This window comes from Phocoena sinus, chromosome 4 (genome assembly GCF_008692025.1).
Source record: "Phocoena sinus isolate mPhoSin1 chromosome 4, mPhoSin1.pri, whole genome shotgun sequence".
NCBI lineage: Eukaryota > Metazoa > Chordata > Mammalia > Artiodactyla > Phocoenidae > Phocoena > Phocoena sinus.
Window position 1 is genome coordinate 126,954,097 of NC_045766.1, and position 18,519 is coordinate 126,972,615.

Genomic DNA, 18,519 nt, shown 5'->3' on the forward strand with positions numbered 1-18,519 from the left:
GGAAAGGGTAAGTTTTCCTCCCTGTGAAGAGTCTGCTAATGTACAGACATAGCTCAGAGATACTGCAGGTTTAGTTTCAGACCATCGCAATAAAGTGAATATTGCAATAACGTGAGTCATACTATTTTTGGGGGGTTCCCAGTGCATATAAAAGCTATGTTTGCACTATACTGTAGTCTACTCTGAAAAACAATGTGTGTACCTTCATTAAAAATACTTTGTTGCTAAAAAATGCTAACCATCATCTAAGCCTTCAGCGGTAATCTTGCAATAGTAACATCAAAGATCACTATCACAGATCACCATAATATAATAACAACAAAGAAGTTTGAAATAATGCGAAATTACCAAAATGTGACACAGAGACACGAAGTGAGCAAATGCTTTTGGGAAAATGGCGCCAATAGACTTGCTCACTTCAGGGTTGCCACAAACCTTCAGTTTGTAAAAAATGCAACATCTGTGAAGAGCAATAAAACGAGGTATGCCTGTATTTGTCTCCTTTATTCTGGTCAAATGGTGTTACTTGTCCTTCAGAGTCTATTTCTCTCTGGAAATAAGCCCAGGGGAGTAGCTGTAATGGTCACCATCCCTAGAAATCACCACTGATATTAAAGGTGTTCCTTCCTTGACACTACATTCTAGAAGTTACTGTACCCTGTTATTTCAGATATGGAAGTCAAGGAGAAGTCATTTTCCTCAGTTGTGATTATACAAAAGCCCTTTCTTTACTTGTTTCAGAGTGACAGCAGTGATTATTTAAAAAACAATGACATCAATTGAATAACATGATGTGACAATCCTGGAAAGGGTTTCTAAGTTTGGAAAATCTAATGGTATAATTGAGCACGTTAGACTCAAACATGTGGTCTCATAAAGTGCGATGATGAAGAACCGAAAGTAATGCTAGAAAACACAGGGGGAAACTGGTCCAAATGCTCAAAAAACTCACTACAAGCACAACAATATAGAGCATACGTATGTCTTAAGACATACGCAGCAAATAGGACTGTTCATAAACATACCTTAGCTAGAATCTCCCTCACTTCCTATCTGAGCATTCTTTCCCCACTATGGCCCTCTTCTATTGGGGAACCCAAGCCTTACAATAGTATAAGAAAGGAAGTTTGGCCCAGGCCATTCTCTCATCTATCTGTATAGAACATTCCCCTCTTCTTTGACAATGCATGTGCCCAAAACCTATCTTAAAGTTCATCTCCAGCAAGTGCCCTGATTAACGTACCCCTTGGTTAATGTCCCATCTGCTCAAATCACAAACAAACATCACAAGGTGGTTTACACTTTATGTTACTTTGTATTTCCGTGCCTTTCTAATTCCATCTCATCTTTCTAAATACACAAAGTGTGGTCTTTCTATTCAAGCTCCTGAGAACAGGGGCCTTATTACTTAATTTCTTTTGACCCTCCAAAGCAGTTGGAGAGTCTTTGTGAAATATCAAAATGAGCTATTGCTATTGTTACAACAAAGACTTTAGAAGGAGCTTCTTCCCATCTGTATATCACCTCTAAGTATTCTCAAGCTCTTCCCTTAAAACAAATTGTTTTTGTTTAAGAATGTATGGAAAAGTCCTTTTCATTTTAGATTTTTTAAAAAAGGAAAAAAATCTACTTCAGTGGTGTTACCTCTTCCTGGGTATTTCAATAGGAACGTAATTGCCCAGTGTGCTCAATGTAGCAACTTAATAAAATTGGTTGAATGAGCGCTTCTAATTCACATTTCATGCTTGTAGATGAAAAGCATCTCTTCCTTTAAAAATAAAGTAGGAAGTGCCATAAAAATAGGCCCAAGGCAAAGGACCAACCTAAGCTGGTTATCAGCTGCAGTTAGAATGGAACGGACCCTCACTCAGCCTTGGGCCCTACCAGTGGGCTGAGCAGGCTGGGGATGTGTCAACTGCTGGTTCTTTGAAATTTATTTGTGTGACACTGGCAATAAGGAAGACGTTAGAAGAGCTGAAACTGGGTCTGACTTACTATAATTTAAATTTCTCTGAAAAGCCCTACAGAAAGAGATTCATAAAATCAAGGAGATTGGCTGTCAAGATGTGTCACTCCACGGCCCCCGCTGCCCTATTAATTATAGCGCAGAGGCATGAAGGTGCCACAAGGCAGACTCTGAATTTCTCGTCAGTGATTGTGGTGGGAAGCAGATGGAACCTGAGCCTGTACTGGCAGAGAGGGGCAGGGGCTGCTCCTGGCCCGGCTGCTGACTGCATCTCAACCTGGGAGCAAAGGTCAAACTCCTTGTGTTAACATCTCCATGTGAGGTTAATGCCCTGTTCCTAGTACCGCATGGGGACATTACGAAGATACAGAAGAAAACATTTATGGATAGGTTTGCACTGTTGGGAGTAAAATCTCCCCAGAGTATATATAGATTTGTCAATTCAGTAACTTCTCTTTTTGATTCATTGAAAACAATGGGTACTTATCAATTGGGCGAGGTAGTGCACGCGGTCAAAACCAGTCATGTATGTGCTTTTGTTGGGTGTGACATTCTTAAAGCTAAATTTGAGACATAGGAAGGTGAAAATGTGTTTCTTCTTAATGCTTGGGAAACTACCAAAAGAAGAAGTGTCCACAGGGAGATCAGCTCGGTGCTTTGTGACCGCCTGGAGGGGTGGGATAGGGAGGGTGGGGGGGAGGGAGAAGCAAGAGGGAAGAGATATGGGAACATATGTATATGTATAACTGATTCACTTTGTTATAAAGCAGAAACTAACACACCATTGTAAAGCAATTATACTCCAATAAAGATGTTAAAAAAAAAAAAAAAGAAGTGTCCATATCAGTGTTAATGGGAATTTTAAGTAGTATAAAAAGTAAAGAACTTGTATGGAAAATTAGGCACATACTTCAGCTGTGTTTTAGACACTCATCAAGCATAAGTATATATAACCCACAAAAGATAAAATGGAAATACTTCTGGGCTCTAAAGATATTCCAATTCTGATATTTTTAGGAACTCATGTCTACTTGAGGAACTGACTCAAGTTTGAGCCCAGTTCAGTTAGAAATGGACCATCAGGGTACCAAACAAGAAAGAAAGAATGAGATGTTCCAGCAGTAACCAGGTCATCACCAGCTAGAGTCTGCATCTGTGTAGGTTTCCATTCTTGAGGACCAACAGGCTCTACAGAACCCTCTCCACCAGAAAATCAAAAGAAAAAACCAAACGTTGGAAGGGCTCCTTTTTATTGTTTCAAAAGGAACGCTCAGAAAGAAAAAAAATGATCACCTAATTAGGAACTTGGGAAATGAAGTGTAAGGAAAAGCAAAGGGGAGTTTAAAAAAGTTTGGTTTCCATGGTCATTTCAAATCCTGCTTCTCCGTATCTGCAATTCAGAGAGGCTGACCCCCAAGAAAGGGGCTGCGTCTGCGCAAGCGCGAGATGCGGAGGGGCGGAAGGTCACCGGGATATACCTGGTCGAGTGGTCAGTCCTCGGTCGGCGGCAGGGCGGGCGTCAACAGGCTCGACTGGGCACAGGAAGCAAGATACACGGAAAGCAAACAAGACAAATCGAGATGGTAAGTCGTGGCTCCTGAACACAGCGCAAGGAAAAGCATGTGCAATACACAAGTTATATATATAAAAAAAAAAAGCAGCTAGAAAAGAACCACAGTGAGTTAATCCTGAGCATCAAGGATGGGAGGGGTACCACTTCAAAAGGCTTATCGCTATTGATGTGCCAATCCTACTCCTTAGTTTTCTAATAAATGTGCTCACCAGGATAAGATACGCGGCAACATCAAAGAAGAGGGGCTGGGAGTGTGGGTTTTCCTCTCAGCGAATTTAGAAATAGTTTCTTGGCTTTTGATTAGAAATAAAATACATTATGCCCAGCACAGTGGAAAATCTTAAAGATACCTCCTTTTACAACTATCCAATCTTATCTTTTTTTAAAATCTTATTTTATTTTACAGTTAATTAACTACAAAAGGACTCCATTAAATCGCCAGGAGAAATGCAAATAGGAATTTATCAGGAGAGGAACGTTTCACCACATAATCTGCCATTTAGCGAATCAAATTTGTTCCCAGTTTGAGGGTAGAAGAGGTAAACCAGAGTTTCCTCCCCCTCTCTCTGTATTTTTAAAGACTGGTTTCTATTTAATAGATGACATAGAGTTGAAATGTGTGAAGTGCAAATACTTCCTTTCATATTTGTCGACTTTCACAATTTTTCCTTTGCGAGTATTCTGGGTCTGACCCAAAGAAAACATTGCAGTCAGCACAATAGTGCCCACTGTTGTTGACCATTAGCTGCTATTTCCAAAGTGCTTCTGATTCTCAGAAAATATTAACTTGAACTTACCCTGGTCTTTGAAGAAACAGGCAAGGGAAAGAAACAAAGCTTTTAGGATAAATAATGGACAAGGGGCCAGTGAAGCCATGAGGGAGGATAAAGCCTCTTGTGTAAGGTCTGGGAAATATAAAAGTAAGAAGGTAAGGAAAAGTGAGCAGAGGTGTCCATGGGAAGAGAAGGTGTGCTCGATGGGATGGCATTTGGATCAAAAATTTCAGTAAGACCATACAGCTTACTGATGCACACAGCCCGGGCGTTCAAAAATGGGATTATAAGCCCAAGTCGATTTTGAATGCCACACGTTAGCAGGGAACAGTAAGGGAGAAGAAAGTGGCAGCAAGCCAAGTCTTCAAAATAGGAGAAAATAATGTTGCTGAGAATACCAAGACATTTGGATGTATCCAAAGAGAAAGGTGGTTTGGTCCTTTATCATGCAGCCTGGCAGCACCATAGAGGAGAAAAGGAGGGCGGAGGCATCTAAGCCCAACATTTACAATGCAGGCGACTTGCGGCAAATGATCACATCTGAGGCTGTTTCTTCACAAGTAAAATAGAAATAATAACTTATCTTCTAATTGCAATGAGGAACCAAAAATTTTAAAAGTCCATTTCCAAAACTCTCAAATACTATAAAATTCCATTTATTAAATATCCTATTTATGAAATATTCTATGACAACTATTGTGAGGATGAGTAACACTCTATTCGTGTATCAGATTAAGACATACTTCCTTCTGCAACTCACAAATATATTTGAACAATACTGTTTCTCTGTATTTCATCCTTTTTCCCATCCGCAACAACGTATGGTGAGGGACTTTATTACTCCTTATAAAATGGTGTTAACTGAAGGATTATTGTACTTTTTGAGAGCTTCCTGATGACAAGAGCCCCAAATGGTGCTTCAGTTGAAGGTAAGAATGTACCAAAGCAAACTCACAGAGCAAAAAAGTAACTTAAAGTGATTACCTTCATCAATGGTTAAATCATTAGAAACTGTATTCCACTCAGGGGAAAGCAGTTGAGTTTGTGGTTTAAATTTGGACTGAAGATGTGGTAGTCAGGCTAGTCTCAGGGTCCATTTTAATGCCACCACTTGTTTTCTCTGTGCTCTTGGGCAAACCTCCTTCTTTCTGAGCTTCTGTTTTGGCACAAGGAAGCTGGGTTTTTCCAGGGCTCAAATGTGCACACATATGCCAAAGACCCTTACAAATGATAAAGCCCTATTCCATAATTACTCAAGGGAATGTGGAAACACATCACATGCGCATAGATAAAGGTCTGAAAGATATTACCACAAAAAGCTGTCATTAGTTTATTCTGGGTGAGGAGGTCATTCCTAGAAATTTTTCTGCCTTTCTGTTTCAAGGTTCATGTATTATTTGAAAGCAGTAATAAAACTATATTTTTCAGGAAGATAAACAATAATAATTTTAGTGACTTAAACTGTAGTCTGCTTTAACAGTGTGAGGCTGATTTAATATGAGTAAATATTCAAAATATAAGTAACTCGTGTTCAGTGATCAGACATCAATAATTAAAAGATAATTTCATCACTGCAAAAAAGAATATACATTGACAAGAAAAAGGAGTGCATTACTCCCCAATCCAAAATAAATACTTTCTAATTTTTCAAATGGACCATTACTAGTTGAACCAGCAAGTAACTTCAATATAGTGTTCAAAACATGTTACTTTGGTTGTTTAGTAAGTTAAACATTAGAAACAGATTGTCTTAAAGAGTTAAAATAGGGCTTCCCTGGTGGTGCAGTGGTTGAGAATCTGCCTGCTGATGCAGGGGACACGGGTTCGAGCCCTGGTCTGGGAAGATCCCACATGCCGCGGAGCAATTAGGCCCGTGAGCCACAACTACTGAGCCTGCGCATCTGGAGCCTGTGCTCCTCAACAAGAGAGGCCGCGACAGTGAGAGGCCCGCGCACCGCGATGAAGAGTGGCCCCCACTCGCCGCAATTGGAGAAAGCCCTCGCACAGAAACGAAGACCCAACACAGCCAAAAATAAATAAATAAATTTATTAAAAAAAAAAAAAAGAGTTAAAATAGGCAGAAATATGTTATTCTACTGCCATCAGCAGCTCTGAATCAAATAGTCCCCTATAAAAAAAGAGAAACAGAATGATGGAAGCGCTAGGACTTTTGAGTTTCTTAGCTCTGGCATTCCTTGTAATAGACCAGTTCTAAGCTAAATGCTGCCCAGCACAACCTCCCCTCCCCATCAGGCCTAAGGTGATGGAGTAATCAGCAGGAAATCAGTTTTACTCGTAGATAAGAGGGGCCTGAAAAGCCCTGGCTTGCAGGTTTGATGAAAGACATTATTTAATCTCAATTTCCCCATTTAAAGTGCTTTGTTCATTGCTGCTTTATGGCTAAGTGAAAATGTACGAGAGGGCAAATTCACAATGCAATTACACAATACAATGTTGCAAGACCTAGTGTGCCTCATGAAGAATATTATAGTGTTTTGTGTATGTATTATATACACAGACAAGCTGACTGCTGGCCACAAAAACTTTCTGGTGGCCACTGCATTCTTCCTCATCTTCAGGCTGTTCTGGTCAGGCAGTCATGAAAATGCAGAGCAAACACAAATGCTATCAGCACAAAAGCTTTCAGCCAGATGATTTCACAATCCATGAGAACAACTGTTTTTTAAACAACAGCTTCACTTCAGTTTAGCCATTTCAGTTTTGTGGCTCAATCACAGAATAAAAATCCCCGAAGGCAAATCGCAGCTGGTCAAAGAGCCTAAAATATTGGAAAACTGTGTTTGTGATATGCTTATTTTTTCAATATAAATTAACAGAATCCTTGAGTGTCTGACTCCCTCTGTGGACTTGACCGATTGTTCTTGAGAAAAACAAATTTTTGGTAAGCATTCGAAGCTCTGATGATGATAAGGGTTGCATGAACAATGAAAGGAAATCCTTTGAGAATTTTAGATATTTTCAATAGCTTTGTGTGTAAGCACATGTCTGTAAGATTAACAAGGAAAAGGCTCTGGGGAGAGGGAGAAGAGGAAGATGGGGAGAAAGGGTAAGATTTTAGGACTATTATACGGCTTGTTATATTCACTAATTTTAAGGATATACTGTTTGGGTGATAGGGTGACTCTCTGAGACAAGCTGGTAAAACCTCTCTAATATGATCCTGGTTCTATTTAAAAACAAACAAAATAAAACCAATCAACCAACAAAAAACTACCACTGAACATTTACTACATTCTAGGCACTTTGCTAAGAGTTTTCCATACCATCTCATTTAATGCTCACACCCTGTCTCTGAGTTAGCAATTATTACCAACTTTATTTTACAGACTAGGAAGCAGCCCGAGAGGCTCTGTGACTTGCCCCAAATCACGTAGCAGCGCTGGAATTTAAACTCTGATGCACATAATTCTGTAGTGTGGGATGTTGGGGAATGTGAAGGTGTTTTTGGTTGTCACTATGATGGGAGAAGGAGGGTGGACATTATTGGCTTTTAGTGGTTGGGGACCGGGGATGCTAGATGGCATGCACAGGGCAATCCCACACAAATAAAAATTGTCCTGCACCCTACACAGCTTCCTAAATTCCTGTTGGACATTTATGTATTTACGATTATGTGAGTCCAAAACCTAATTCAGCTTTATATATAAACACAATGCATTTCTGCACAGTTCTTACTGTAGATCTTCCTGGAGCTCACCATTGGATAAAATGAAGAAAGAAAAACTAATTCAGGGCCCCTGTATCAGTCTGCATCTGTATTTGTCACATCCATAAGGGGGCAAACACCTGACTGCCATTGTTTCCACTGGTAGTCAAGCCTGAACACTCGTTGAAATACTTACTATAAATTACATCCATTGTCATGGACATATATACACTAACAAACGTAGTAAGGTAGATAGCTAGTGGGAAGCAGCCGCATGGCACAGGGATATTAGCTCAGTGCTTTGTGACAGCCTGGAGGGGTGGGATAGGGAGAGTGTGAGGGAGGGAGACGCAAGAGGGAAGACATATGGGAACATATGTATATGTATAACTGATTCACTTTGTTATAAAGCAGAAACTAACACACCATTGTAAAGCAATTATACCCCAATAAAGATGTTAAAATAAATAAATAAGTAAATAAATTACATCCATTGTATTGACTCCCCTACCAAACTCTGTCAGTTCAGTTTAAGATTCATTGTTAGAGAGACTTTTCAAAATGTTATAAAAGGAGTGGTGGTCTGATGATGGTGAAAACCAGAACTCAAGCTCTGAGATCTTAAATATTATTGCCTCCAATACTCTTATGTAAGATTTTGCTGTTTGTCAATAACATCCTTATTTAACAAGAATATTAGCTCTTTTTTTGTGTGCGTGTTACGCGGGCCTCTCACTGTTGTGGCCTCTCCCGTTGCGGAGCACAGGCTCCGGACACGCAGGCTGAGATGAGGCCATGGCTCACGAGCCCAGCCGCTCTGCGGCATATGGGATCTTCCCAGACCGGGGCACGAACCTGTGTCCCCTGCATCGGCAGGTGGACTCTTAACCACTGCGCCACCAGGGAAGCCCTGAATATTAGCTCTTTTGATGAGGCCTAGGCAATGTAATAGCTGTATCTTGGTCAGGGATCCAGAGGCACTCAGTCACGGACTTTGTCCAACTGGGCATCTACCTTGGCAATACTCAAGGGCCCTGGGGTGTGTGTTCAGTCCATTGCTGTTCTGGGGTATCTCCAAAACATTTTTGTTCTTGACCTTCCAAAAACTGATCACCTTGGGGAAACTGATCACTTTGGGGAAACCCAGGATAAATCCAGTTTTTTTTGGATTATTTGGCAAGAGAAGGAGAAAAAAAAAAATCACAGCTTGCTTTCTAACTTGTACCATCACTTCCTTGTTTCTTGTTTGATTTGAGGGAATTCTTACGGAGCAGAAGAACAGGAAAGCAGTTGAGAGTGCTGACAATGGCATCAGGGGTGGGATTTCAGGAAGTGGCTTTAGTGAAATGAAATAGTTCCTTTTTATATTTCTTTGTAAAAGGAACAGTCAGTATTATCCCATTTTTTTTTTTTTACAAAATGGATCAGTTTGGCTACTATTTAAAAATTTTAACATAAGAAGCATGTTTAAATATTGATAGAAGGCGTATAATTTTTAGTGGAGATCATATATATGCCTATGAGTACACATAAAGTCAAGATAAAATGCTTAGGGCGTATAAGAGCAGATTTATTTAACTGCGGTATTACTTATACTATTAATATGATAAATGCAAAGCTAAATTTAACTCATTAAAGACACCAAGGAAACATGTAGGCTGATATTCATATATAAAGCAGTTGAGCTCTCAAGATTTGATAGAGAAAGGGAAATTCTGAAATTCAGGAAGTGAAGCACCTTCTGGAATGTTTATAACGTTTTGCTATTCTCTATTGTGGTCTGTGGTACCAAGCTCATTGCATTTCACTGTATTCACTAAATTTGAAGAGTTAACATAAAACAGGGGCTGGAGTGTCTTTTATCTTCATTAAACTTTGCACAGTTCACAATTCTAAAGGAAATACCAAATATGTCAACAAACATCCACATTAATGTCTGTAAATTAATTTTACTCTGCTGCGAACTTAGCTTACGTTGTTAGCTTTCTAAATCCCTTTCCATAAGTTTTACCATAAATAAATTACAATTCACAGTACAAATTCGTAGTACAATTTGTAGTACAAATTGTTTAAATTACAATTTGTACAAATTTATCCTCTATTATTTGTGTGTGTGTTCATAAAAATGATTAAGGTAAACTCTAAAGTATGTTTTATACTACTTTTCCAAAATCAATAAATAATGGAAAATATTAAATGGGAACTTTTCATTTATGGAAAATATATATTTAAAAGACATGTGAAAAGGTATTAAATTGTAAGAAATTGATATTTAATTCTTTATAAATTATAATTTTAGAATCACATTGGAGATGAATAAGTTCTCAATGGCAGAGGCAATTTTTGATAAAAATAGAGAATAATCTATGTATTTAAATTTTTCCATAAAAACCTAAAACTTGGACATAAATGACAAACTACACATTTAACATTATTTGGTATAAAAAGGGCATTCAGGACTGCAATTTTCTACCAAACAAAGTTTGTTAAGACTCCATACATGTTACCTATTTCTCCATCAATTAAACAACAGTATCCTAAAGGAAAGGAAGAAATCTTGTGTGTGTTCAGTTTACAAAATGAGATTGGACATTTTTCACAAAAAATTCTCATTAGAGACTGATGAGGATTTTAAATGACCAAAATGTATTTATCTTAAAAAATGACAAAACTAGCATTCTAGTAATAATACAATTTAATAGGGAAGTCACCCAGCTCTTTGATAACTAAATATCCTTAATTTCTTTTCCTCTATGTTAGAACTATTTTTATAAATGGTAGTCTTAATTATTTTTATATTATAAATAACACTGCTATTTATGGTCTGATATTATTACTAGAAGGTACCGTTTTCCAAATTAATGAAATACATTTGGGGTGATTACTCATGTTATGAAAACAGTCCATATAAAGATTTTCTGCAATGGTTCTTTAAAAAAAGCTTCTCGGGCTTCCCTGGTGGCACAGTGGTTGAGGGTCCGCCTGCCGATGCAGGGGATGCAGGTTTGTAACCCGGTCCGGGAGGATCCCGCATGCCACGGAGTGGCTGGGCCCGTGAGCCATGGCCACTGAGCCTGCGAGTCCGGAGCCTGTGCTCCGCAATGGGAGAGGCCACAACAGTGAGAGGCCCGCGTACCGCAAAAAATAAATAAATAAATAAATAAAAGCTTCTCCAGTGTACTTATGGTCTAATATTGGATTTATATTTAGTCTGAGGAGTAAGTGATTATATTTTGAGGTATCCATACTACATATATCCGTATTTATTACTGTCAAAATATTACCGTCAAAAGTTGCTTCTTTAACAAAGAAAAATCACAGACAAAATCCTATGTGTTCTCGGGCTTCCCTGGTGGCGCAGTAGTTAAGAATCCACCTGCCAATGCAGGGGACACGGGTTCGAGCCCTGGTCCGGGAAGATCCCACATTCCGCGGAGCAACTAAGCCCATGCACCACAACTACTGAGCCTGCGCTCTAGAGCCCGTGAGCCACAACTACTGGGCCCATGTGTTGCAAATACTGAAGCCTGTATGCCTAGAGCCCGTGCTCTGAAACAAGAGAAGCCACTGCAATGAGAGGCCCGCACACCACAATGAAGAGTGGCCCCCACTTGCTGCAACTGGAGACAGCCCGCGTGCAGCAACAAAGACCCAACGCAGCCAAAAATAAATAAAAATAAAATAAATTTATTAAAAAAAAATCCTATGTGTTCTTGAAAAACAAGCTCTTAGTATCTCGAAATCAAGGTGTTCCTATGTTCAAAATTTTATACTTCTGAACATGTAAAATGATATGGAATAAGAACTAAAAAATTCTCTCTCCTAAATAGATATTATTTGAAAATTTCTGCTAAGAAATCCCTGTGAATGAAAAGTACATAATCCATTGTGCAAGTTTGTTGACAGAGAAAATCTTGCCTTTCTGAATTATCATAGGAAGAAACGTTTAGGTCAATGTGCTTCTTAATTTTGACAGCTGCCTATATTTAACTTTCCAAACACAGAATTGTGTAACTCTTAAGCAAAATTACTTTTCATGACATAAGTGGTTCTTTATCTTTGCCTTTAACATTTAGTGTGATCTGAAACGTAATGCACTAGAATAAATAACCAATGAAGACTATTTTGGTGGCTTTCAAACTTCCATTTATGCAGGCCCCATCAAAATTTCTCTCTCTGGGAGTTCCCTGGTGGTCCAATGGTTAGGATTCTGTGCTTTCACTGCCAAGGGCGCAGGTTCAATCCCTGGTCGGAGAACTAAGATCCCGCAAGCCACGCAGTGTGGCCACAAAAGAAAAAAAAATTTTTCTCTCTCCACTGAGTGAACTGTGATTTCCACAGTTTTATCACATGTCTGTTTTCTTCAAAGGTGTGCATTCTAGGCCACTGTCTCATAAACACTAATTGAATATTGTGCTTTCATTCCAGAAGCAACAAAATACCTCTCAGTGAGAAAGCACTTTTAAAAATTCATATCAAAAGTCACCTCTTAAGAACACGAGAGAGATTATACGTACCGGACCATTCTTGTTCCCTCCTGGGCTTCTTACCTTCGTTTTCTGTGTTGGCGGGCACAGAGTCGACCCCAAAAGGATGCCAGGGCTGAAGATCATCCAGGCTGAACTCTCCATTCACGGGAAGAAGCTCCACAGTGGTTTTGGTTTCAGTCAAAGATGGCATGAGAGCATCATTGCCATAACTGATCCTTGGTTCGCTGATCATGTTGGTCAAGACATCGTCCGAATAGTTCTGCTCTTTCTGAAGCAGCTCATCTAAACAAAACAGAGCCGTGTCTTTGGTGAGTAACAGCAACCATCACAACAGAAGGAGCAGCAGTGGCTACCAACTGCTGTCTACCAGGCACAAGTGTAACTACTTGACATGCATGATCTTATTTACAGCCATAAGGTGGGTACCATTATCGTCTCCATCCTACAGATGTGAAAACTGAAGCACACGGTAGGTAAGCCACTTACACAAAATCATAGCTAGCAATGCCCAAGGTGGGATTTGAGCCCAGGTAGAGTGGCTTAGGCCAAGGCTGATGCTCTGACCCGCTGCACCACTCCCCCCAGTGGTGAAAAATCTTGAGAGGTCAACGGCCATTCTCTCCTAGTCTGCTGTGATCACAGAGGAATGGAGAGCATGCTTTGGCGGGGTGTTTGCAGTGGAGTGGCGGCAGCATGCAAGGTACAGTTTCTTTCAAGCTGAAGGACATATCCAGCGAGTCCCTAGTCTTTCCATGAACATGTGTAAGGATAAGAAAAGCGTGATGGGACGCCTGCCTGCTCCATTCTTCAACAGTTCTCATTGTTTTGCCTTGAAAAAAAATCTGTCTTTCTCAAAGGCTCCCAGGTGCTGCACGATATATGTTCTGAGGCAACAAAGAAGGCCAGTTTTGGCTTTGCAGACGTGAAGCTCTGCTCCAGCCTTCTCTTCTGTGGGATAAACAGCCCCGCCTGCCAACATTTCTCATGGGCTCTCAAACCAAATATCCTGTCTTTCTCTGCTATGTCTTGTTTGCATCTCGTTTCAAAAAATACTATCAGTTACCCCTTTTTAAAACTGACTAAACAAAATCAACTTCTATGGAACATAATCAACCTACGTGAAGTTCTTGTAGACCAGTGAAAATTCCCAAATTACACATTTCATTATTGAAATGCATTTTTACTGGAAAAAAGAGCTGGGAACATAACTCTGTACTGAGTGCAACTGCAGTTTTAAAAACTGAGTATCACAAGATCTGTGATTCTCCTATTATGTTGCCAAAGATTCACCAGGTTTTTCTGTGTGACATATTTTTAACATTAGAGACTTATAAATAGCATGTGTGCTATCAACAATAACATTAATCAGAACTTTTCACTTTCCAATCATACCTCTGTCAAGAGTTTACTGTATTATATATTTCAAACCAATCACTGGTTAGTATTATTGATGTAGAAAATGAAAAAAGTAAAATCAGGATTTAAATTTGATTTGTAGCATCTTACTATTATCCTTCACATTCTCTTCTAAATTCACAAAAATTTATCTGAAAAATTAAAATTCTGTTCAAATATATCTATTAAAACAGTCTGACAGACTAGCATTAAAGTATGAGATTAATGTCCTTCTATGAAGTCAGTTTTATTGCAAGATATTTTAAACGATAAAATCTCAAGCAAATCAGTCCTCTTGAAGTCTAACTTGAGTTATAATATATATCTATTTGCTGGGGTACCATTCTAAAATTCAATATTTGATGCTTGCAATGACCTTTCCCATACAGATAAAAGGCCCGCATTACATTTCTTCCAATTTTTTCATGTCTTACAGAGTGATAGGTAATGGCTAATAACTTAGCCAATGTCTACTTTAATACATTAAATGGGTCTTTTATAGAAATCTTATGCTTGTGACTGTTAAGTAGTTAAAATGTAAAGAGAGGATCTTCTGGAATAATTATTGGTGCTTACATGTTCATCTTGTGAGGGAATGAATAACCTTTGCCAGTGGGATCAGCTCCTGGCCCTACCTGGCGCCATGTTGTTCTTGGTGTCTTTGTAGCATTTACCATCACTTAACCTCTTCTTCCATCTGGAAATTTTTTCTCTTTGCCTTGTATACTCAGTACTGAGCTTGTTTCCTGTGATTTCTCTGAGTAACTCTCTGCTCATTTTTTCTAATCTCTTCATCTCTGTCATTTTCTTCTTGTATCTCTTTCCATCTCTTTCTTCAGTTCTTCACTTGGAAATCCCATCCACTCTTGAAATGCTAAGGACCCCCTACTTTTGGTTGAATCTGAAATGTATTTCCCCGGCTCTGACTTCTCCCTCCCACTCTGTGTATATATTTCTAACAGTTTGCTGGAACTATTAACTTAGATCTTCCATGAACTTAGTATGTACAAAACTGGGGGGCTTCCCTGGTGGTGCAGTGGTTGAGAGTCTGCCTGCCGATACAGGGGACACGTGTTCGTGTCCCGGTGTGGGAGGATCCCACGTGCCGCGGAGCGGCTGGGCCCGTGAGCCATGGCCGCTGAGCCTGCACGTCCAGAGCCTGTGCTCCCACAACGGGAGAGGCCACAACAGTGAGAGACCCATGTACCGCAAAAAAACAAAAAACAAAAAACAAAAAACAAAAACTGAGCTCAAGGCTCTCCTCCTGCCTTCCCATTTTCTAATCATGGCAGAACTATTCTCCCAGCCACAGGCTTGAAACCTTCAGCACCATCTGTGACTCTATATTTTTGTGTCCCATACTTGAATTACTGACGGCTCCTTTTTAATTCCATTTTTGGATTCTCTCTTATTCATTTCTTACTCCCCTTTTCCATTACCCACCTCCCTTGAGCCATCATTACTTTTTGCCTGGATAATTGTGATAATTCTCTCCTCAGTACTCTCCCTCCTCTAATTTTTATCCCTCTGTTTCCCAGATCTTTTCCTGATATTAAGGAATGGCTCCACCCTATTTCAACGGCTTCTCAGTTTCTAATGACTTAATCCCAAACTCCTCTGCCAAATGTTAAAGGCCCTCTGGGATCTGGGCCCACCTCATCTTTTTAGCCATGAGGCTCACAGCTCTTTGCTGTATACACCTGTGATATTGTGATTTATAATAAGAAATATTTATTTGGTCTTTATAGGCACAGAGGTACTAAAACCCTTGGAACTTCTTAGGTGATGTGACCTATAAAGGTGTCTTTTTACATTAATGAGGTGACTTCTGAAAAGCTCCTAGGTCACCTAAGGATGGGGGCTTGTCACCAGGGGAACTAACAACATGCTTAGAAGGTTAGAACTTTCAGCCTCACCCACAATGGCCAATGATTTAATCAAACATGCCTATGTAATGAAGCCTCTGTAAAAACCCCAAAGAATAGGGTTTGCATTATTTACAATAGCCAAAATATGGAAGCAACCTAAGTGTCCACCACAGGTGAATCGATAAAGAAGATGTGGTACATATACATACAATGGAGTATTACTCAGCCATAAAAAAGAATGAAATTTTGCCATTGGCAACAACATGGATGGACCTATAGAGTATTATGCTTAGAGAAATAAGTCAGACAGAGAAAGACAAATACTGTATATTATCACTTATATGAGGAATCTGAAAAATACAACAAACTAGTGAATATAACAAAAAAGAAACAGACTCACAGATAAAGAGAACAAACTGGTTACCAGTGGGGAGAGGGGAGGGACAAGATATGGATAAGGGTTTAAGAGGTACAAACTACTATGTTTAGAATAAATAAGCTACAAGGATATATTGTACAGCACAGGGAATATAGCCAACATTTTATAATAACTATAATGGAGTATAAGCTTTCAAAATTGTGAATCACTATGGTGTACACCTGAAACTTATATAATATTATAAATCAAGTATACCTCAATAAAAAAAGGGAAGAAAAAAATTAAGTGAATTTAGCAAGGCTGAGGAATACATGGTCAATATAAAAACTCAGCTGTATTATATACTCACAACAATTAGAAAGTAAACATTTAAAAAATATGCTATGTAAAAAAAAGAATAGGGTTAGGAGAGCTTCAGCATTGGTGAACACACGATGTGGAGATGTGGGAGCATGCTGGGCTGGGAGGGGGCAGGAGAGCTCTGAGCTCCTTCCCACATACTCTGCCCTAACCTTCTCTTGTTCCTGAGTTAAATCCTTTTTTAATAAACCTGCTAGTTTATTAAAAATCCAGTAAGTAAAACATTTATCTGTGTTCTGTGAGCCATTCTAGGAAGGAGGAGGTGGCTGGAGTCTCTGATTCACAGATGGCCATCAGAAGGCCAGGTGACAGCCAGGACTCGAGACTGGCTGTGGAGGGGAGTGGGGTGGGCAGTCTTGTGGAACTAAGCCCTTGCTTGACCTGTGGACTCTGACGCTACCTTCCAGGTAGTAGTATCAGGATTCGGTTGAACTGTAGGACACTCAGCTAACGCTGGAGAATCACTTGTTGGTGTGGGGAGAACTCCACACATTGGAATTGGTGTCAGAATCATAATACCACATCTGAACGGTCTGGAATACTCTCAGATGGGACCATGCATTCCCCTCAGGACACCTTTGCTCTCTGTTCCTGCTACCTGGGAAGCCCATCTCTGCTTATATAAACTATAATGAACTCTTCAGGGCCCAGCTCCAATGCCCCCTCTTCTACAGCTCTCCTCCCAATAACTTTATGAGGTAGGCATCATTACATTTACAGAACATGAATCTGAGGCCGGGAGAGGTGAATGGATTCTTCAAGATTCCATGGCCAGTAAGCATCAGTGCTGAAATCCAAGTCCTGGGCTACATAACACCAACCTCCCTGATTTAACCCCTACCTATCCAGGGTCACTCTTATTCTCATCACTGGACTGTTCATTTACAGAGTAGATGGAGAAACCAGGCATTATAAGCATGACTTCCATAATGTCTTCCACATTTACCTTGTAAGCTGACTTAAACACCATGAGCCCTGTGGAATGGTTACTGCTTTTGTCCCCTCAAATAGGCATTTCCCAGGCATGGGAGCTGGGAGGAGTCCTGTACCCATCTCAGCCATGGCAGTAAAAAAGATAGTGTAGGGAACTGTCACAGTGGAAAATCTTACATCTGTGCTTCAGAAAATAGGCACGGCATTTTAGATTGCCGCAAATCATGGTGTGCCCCCTTTTCTCTTTTACACTGTTGGCAGGAAATTTCCTCCAAATGGCTGCTAAAATGTAGAGCCCCATGGTGGTTAATTTTCCTGGTTTATTATATTCATTTTCAGAAAATGAAAGAACAAAACATTCAACAAACATTACATTTTTGGCAGACTGAGAAGCACTTAAGCTTTAAAAAAACTTTTGGTACCAAAGCAGAAATCCACTTTCCTATCTCTCTTTAACATAGGAGATTTAGAAACAACCACCTTTGGTCATCTCACTTGGAACAATGAGGTCAGTGTTGGGTTTAAGGGAAGAAAAGAGGGTGGAAATGATGGATTACTGTTAGCTGGAGTAGGATTCAATTTTCTGACCATAAAATGTCTAAGATGGCCACCTACTTCTTGACATTATTAAGGGCTCAGGATTTTACCAACTGTTAACACAACTGGCACCAGGCAATTCCTCTTATGATAAAAAAAAAAAAAAATTCAAAGCCAAATATCATTTCATTGTTCATTCTGAGTGGGACTTAGTCTTTGAATTTTGTGGCCAGACTAACTACACAGAAACCACACTTCTACTATGTTGGTGGCCCCGATGGATTATCTTTTTATCTGAATTAATTTAATATTTTATTACAATGCTTTGATGGCATATATTGGGATGTCAAAGCTTTTAGGCATCTACATTTGCCAACTGCTGTATTAAACTAAAAGGCACATCCCCCCCAAGACTCTTTATTTTCTTAAAGGCTAACTGATACTGTCCAAAATTGCAGCAGTTACCTCTGTAGTTAAATATCTTCTGTAATACCCAAGCATATGAGCCTTGCAGTTAAAAGTGGAAATATTTAACTGAATTGAATGGTGGTAATATTTAAACTACAGTGTAAACAATA

The 18,519-nt window shown here is 39.5% G+C and overlaps 1 protein-coding gene across 9 annotated transcripts in view; it reads right to left on the reverse strand.

The window, feature by feature from the left end:
• APP (amyloid beta precursor protein) overlaps positions 1-18,519 on the reverse strand; it is a 283,417-nt gene that overhangs the window by 14,564 nt on the left and 250,334 nt on the right. For 5 of the 9 annotated variants that reach the window (XM_032629779.1, XM_032629776.1, XM_032629784.1 and 2 more), the window contains 2 exons: positions 12,530-12,751; positions 3,445-3,498 (listed from right to left, as the gene is read on the reverse strand). In XM_032629779.1, coding sequence (XP_032485670.1) covers positions 3,445-3,498; positions 12,530-12,751 — 276 coding nt within the window. The remainder of the gene's footprint in view (positions 1-3,444; positions 3,499-12,529; positions 12,752-18,519) is intronic. The other 4 variants (XM_032629785.1, XM_032629780.1, XM_032629782.1 and 1 more) reach the window with 1 other exon arrangement.